Genomic DNA, 4,222 nt, shown 5'->3' on the forward strand with positions numbered 1-4,222 from the left:
GTTCTTAGTTTGAGCTCTATTTCGACATAGTCAATTGCAAATGTCTCGACAACTTTGAGTTTGTGTTGAAGTTCAAGTAGGAATAAGAATCTAGCGCATGGTCATTTACAATTTCCAGTGAATCTTCCTGAATGAATTATTCAAAGTAAAGGACCCGCCAGTAATAGGCTGTTGGGGAATGAAAGATGCTCTTGCTTTAGGCAATGAAATTATCAAATAACATAAACATTTTGGTGAGCACTTTCTAACTGATGAAATAAGTACTTAAATTTGCCCAAGAGATTAGCAAATAAGATAGTTTTAACTTATGAAGTCTGATACTTTTAGTCCATGAAAAGCAGTTTATACACTCTCTCATGTTCTTTCTTGTGCTGATTTTAGTAAATAAGACAAACATTTAGGTAGCGTTGTTTTACACTTTTTCAGATAGAAAAGTAAGTAATATGTGCTATACTGAAACTAAAAAAACAAAAAAAATATAACAGAATGGCTGAGAAAAACTCCTACAGCTCCGCTTATTGAATACCTTGCTAAAGTTGACAAACAACTTTCAACATTTTCCTAAGTGTTTCTTCTACTCGTTAAATATCCTAACATTTTATGCTGAAAACTCCATGACCATTCGTTGAACTCCAAAATGCATGTCTCTATAAATCTAAAATAAGCAATTCTCCATCTTTTCTTGATGACCAAAGTGCCAAAAAATACCCAGAAGCCAACCATGTATCCCAAACCAACAACAAGATAGAACCATATTTTCTCAAGTTTATCTTCATCATCGGTTTCTCCTTCGTCATCCATTCCACTATCGATGTTTTAGTCTGTCACCATCACATTCTTTCAAAGGAGGACCACAAAGTGCAACATTTCCTTGGAAAATTGTTGGATCAACTTTGGTTTGGGCGAGTACTAGTGGGAATTTTTTCCGTCAACTTATTGTAAGACAAGTTAAAATGAGTCGAAAGTCTAAAGTAGCTATGCTTGGTGGGATAGGACACGACAACCGATTTATTGAAAGATCTAAGGTTTCAACCCATCCTAACTTTCCAATATCTATCGGTATATTTCCTGTCAAATGGTTCCTGGACAAGTTCAAGGTCCAAAGTTTGTGTAAGCTTGTTATCTCTACTGGGATTTCTCCAGATAAACTGTTGCTCGAGAGATCGATACTATTTACTAGGTAAAGGGTATTATAATAATAAAGTATTCTTCCTTTTGCCACCACGTTCAGTTTCCCTTCATATGGTGCAACTTCTGCCTTAGTTAGCTCAACCTTGAAGGCTTCCAGATTGCCAAAACAGGATGGGATAGAACCAGATAAGTTGTTTCCTGAAAGGTCCAGTATGTGAAGACCTGAAAGGGTACATATTTTTAAAGGAATGGGGCCAGAAAACCTATTATTCCTTACACTGAGGATTGACAGTGATCTCATTGTTTCCCCAGCCAATTTGGTATTAGCCCTGACAACCGATTGTTACTAAGATCAATGCTAATCATTCGCATGCAATTTCTCAAACTCGAAGGCAGTTCTCCAGAGAGATTGTTGCCTGAGAGTCTTAAGAACATTAGATAAGAGAGAGAACCTAGTGAGCCTGGAATTTTGCCGGATAAACGGTTCTCTGACATATCTATCAAATAAAGATATGGTAGCTTACCCCAGAATTCAGGAAACTGTCCGATAAGTCGGTTATTATTGAGGACTAAAGTAAACAACTGAGTCATATCACCTATGCATAAGGGAATGATGCCATTTAGCTTGTTCTTGGAGATGTCCAAGTCTGTTAAATCACGAAGTACTCCACATATATTGAGAGGAATAGGTCCTGAAAACAAGTTATCCCTCAGATACAATGTTGTAACATTAGAAGACCATAATGGGAGAGGTCCCTCGAAACGATTGGTGCTTAAATCCACATTGGCTTGAATGTTGAACTGAAATTTGTTGGGAACTTGCCCTGTCAAGCTATTATAAGCCATGTCAAGATTATCAAGCTTCAAATCCAACTCTACAAACCAATCTGGCACAGCATCTGAAATCCAAGCAGTATTAAATATTATACTAGTAAGCTCGTTCTGATGCTTCAGCCAATGTGGGAATTTGGGGCCTAATCGGCATGACTGAATGGTCAATAATGTCAGCTTGAATGGAGGAGTCCAACTTGGGTTGATGTTGAATGCCAAGGTAATATTCTTACCAAGTTTCACACCAACTGAAAATTCTTGCAAGTTAGAAAGATTAAGTAAATGGGCTTCTGTGACAATACCTTCCCACATATTCTCAGAGATGTCCAATAAGACCATCGACGTGAGCTGCCCGATATTAGGGGTGAGGTTCCCACTCATTTTGTTTGATGTGAGGTAGAGTGTCTCCAAGGATGATAAGTTCCCTATAGTTTCAGGTATTGTTCCTGTCAACGAGTTGTACCTCAGTTGAAGATCTTTTAACTTAGTCAAGTGGCCTAATGTAGTAGGAAGATTGCCAGTCAATGCATTGTGACTCAATTCCAATGTCTCCAAGTTGTTGCTTTGGCATTCTGATAAAGCATCGATGAAATCAGTAATGTTTCCACTGATACGGTTGTCATTGAGGATCAAAGTCTTCAAATTGCATAGTTTTCCCAAGCTTCTCTTGAGTGTCCCATTGAAACCATAGTTGGAAGATAGATCAAGGTATTCAAGGGAAGTGAGCTTTGCAAACTCATCAGGCAATTCACTATTAATATTGTTGGAGTTTAAGTCAAGATGCACGAGGTTACTAAGTTTGAACATCCATAGAGGGAAAATACTTGAGTTGAAAGCATTGTTGGAAAGATCAAGTACCAAAAGGGAAGTAAGATTTAGAGATGGAAGAGAAGATGGAAGGTTTAGAAGGTGACATTGAGGCAAATGCAACTCCAAGAGAGAAAAAAGATGATCATTTATTGTTTGAAGCCAAGAATTAGTAACTTTGCTAAGATCTAAACCTCCCAAATTTAAATGTTCCAAAGAAGAAAGTCCTTTTATCCACTCAAGGTCTTTCTCATTTTGGTCGATCCGAGTAGAAACTCAAATCAAGAACTTGCAAATTTGAGAGGTTTCCAATAAATGGAGATACTGAACCAGAAAAAGATGCTCCAGAAAGATTGAGATACCTCAATTCTTTGATTTGACCAATGAATTGTGCATTTGAATTCCTTCAAAATTGTTCATGCTCAAGTCTAAGTATCTCAAGTGTTGTAATTCACGTAAAGATAGATTAATCTTACCTCCCAATTCATGGTTTCTTGAGAATCTGTTCCTGAGATCAATCTTTACAACGTTTCCGCTCTTCTTGTCACAGCTTACACCAAGCCATTGACAACAATCTTGATCATCATCCCAAGAAGATAGCCTGCTTGAAGGATCTGTGAGATGTTCTTTAACTTTTAGCAGTGCATTCTTCTCTGTTTCAATGCAAGTGCCTACACTAAAGGTGCCAGCAGAGGAAACAAAGTGGTAGTTTATGCAAGTGAAATACAAAAGTTGAAATAACAAAATGAGAAAGATAAGTTGAAATGAGTTGCTGTCCATATTTTCTTGTTGTGAATGATCTGGGAAGGAAAATCTCTCGTCATTTATAGGCATAATGGTTGGAAAAGTTTAGAAGTCCATCAGTCCATTACCTGGGAAAGAGTCTTAGTGCTTGTGGTGTCAAAGTCAATGAGTCTTCTGGTGGTGCACTGGTGTCCAAGTCAATAACACTAAAACATCAATTGACTGGCTACGTATTCTACTTTCATACCACTGTTGCACCCAAAATTCCACTAAAGTGTTTGCTATGAAACATTTTGGTTACCCAAAAAGAGTTTATGAAAGTTCCTGTATATCTTTTCCATGCTAGTTTTTGATATGCTTACTTTACCGAGGGTCTATGTTTCCTCTCTACCTTCACAAAGGTAGGATAAGGCTACACGACACACATCCTTTCCCCAAATCCCACTTGTGGATTACACCCAGGTATGTGTTGTTGTCGTAAAAGAGTTTTTGAAAATGTTTTAGAACTGCCACCCAATACAAATAAAGGGATCATCTTAAATGTTACTTAGTTAACTCAATTGTCAAGTTTGACTATGTTTAAAACATTTTGGGAAAAGGAAAAAAATTGACTCTGAAATTTTTTAAGATTTGTTGATCTATGTTTAAAACATTTTGGAAAAAGGAAAATATTGACTCCAAAACGGTCTGTGAAACAAGATAATGGGTT

At 37.2% G+C, this 4,222-nt stretch overlaps 1 protein-coding gene across 1 annotated transcript; it reads right to left on the reverse strand.

The window, feature by feature from the left end:
• Positions 1 to 966: 966 nt before the first annotated feature.
• LOC132040719 (receptor-like protein 46) lies at positions 967 to 2,987 on the reverse strand. The gene has a single exon (XM_059431385.1). The coding sequence runs from the start codon at positions 2,767 to 2,769 to the stop codon at positions 1,429 to 1,431; it is 1,341 nt and encodes a 446-aa protein (XP_059287368.1). The 5' UTR covers positions 2,770 to 2,987; the 3' UTR covers positions 967 to 1,428.
• Positions 2,988 to 4,222: the final 1,235 nt, after the last annotated feature.

The sequence above is a fragment of the Lycium ferocissimum genome, chromosome 12 (genome assembly GCF_029784015.1).
Source record: "Lycium ferocissimum isolate CSIRO_LF1 chromosome 12, AGI_CSIRO_Lferr_CH_V1, whole genome shotgun sequence".
In the NCBI taxonomy this organism is placed as follows: Eukaryota; Viridiplantae; Streptophyta; class Magnoliopsida; order Solanales; family Solanaceae; genus Lycium; species Lycium ferocissimum.

Bases quoted from the DNA above. Each gene is read 5' to 3' on its own strand.
- LOC132040719 (XM_059431385.1), bottom strand. From the start codon at position 2,769: ATGTTCAAACTTAGTAACCTCGTGCATCTTGACTTAAACTCCAACAAT.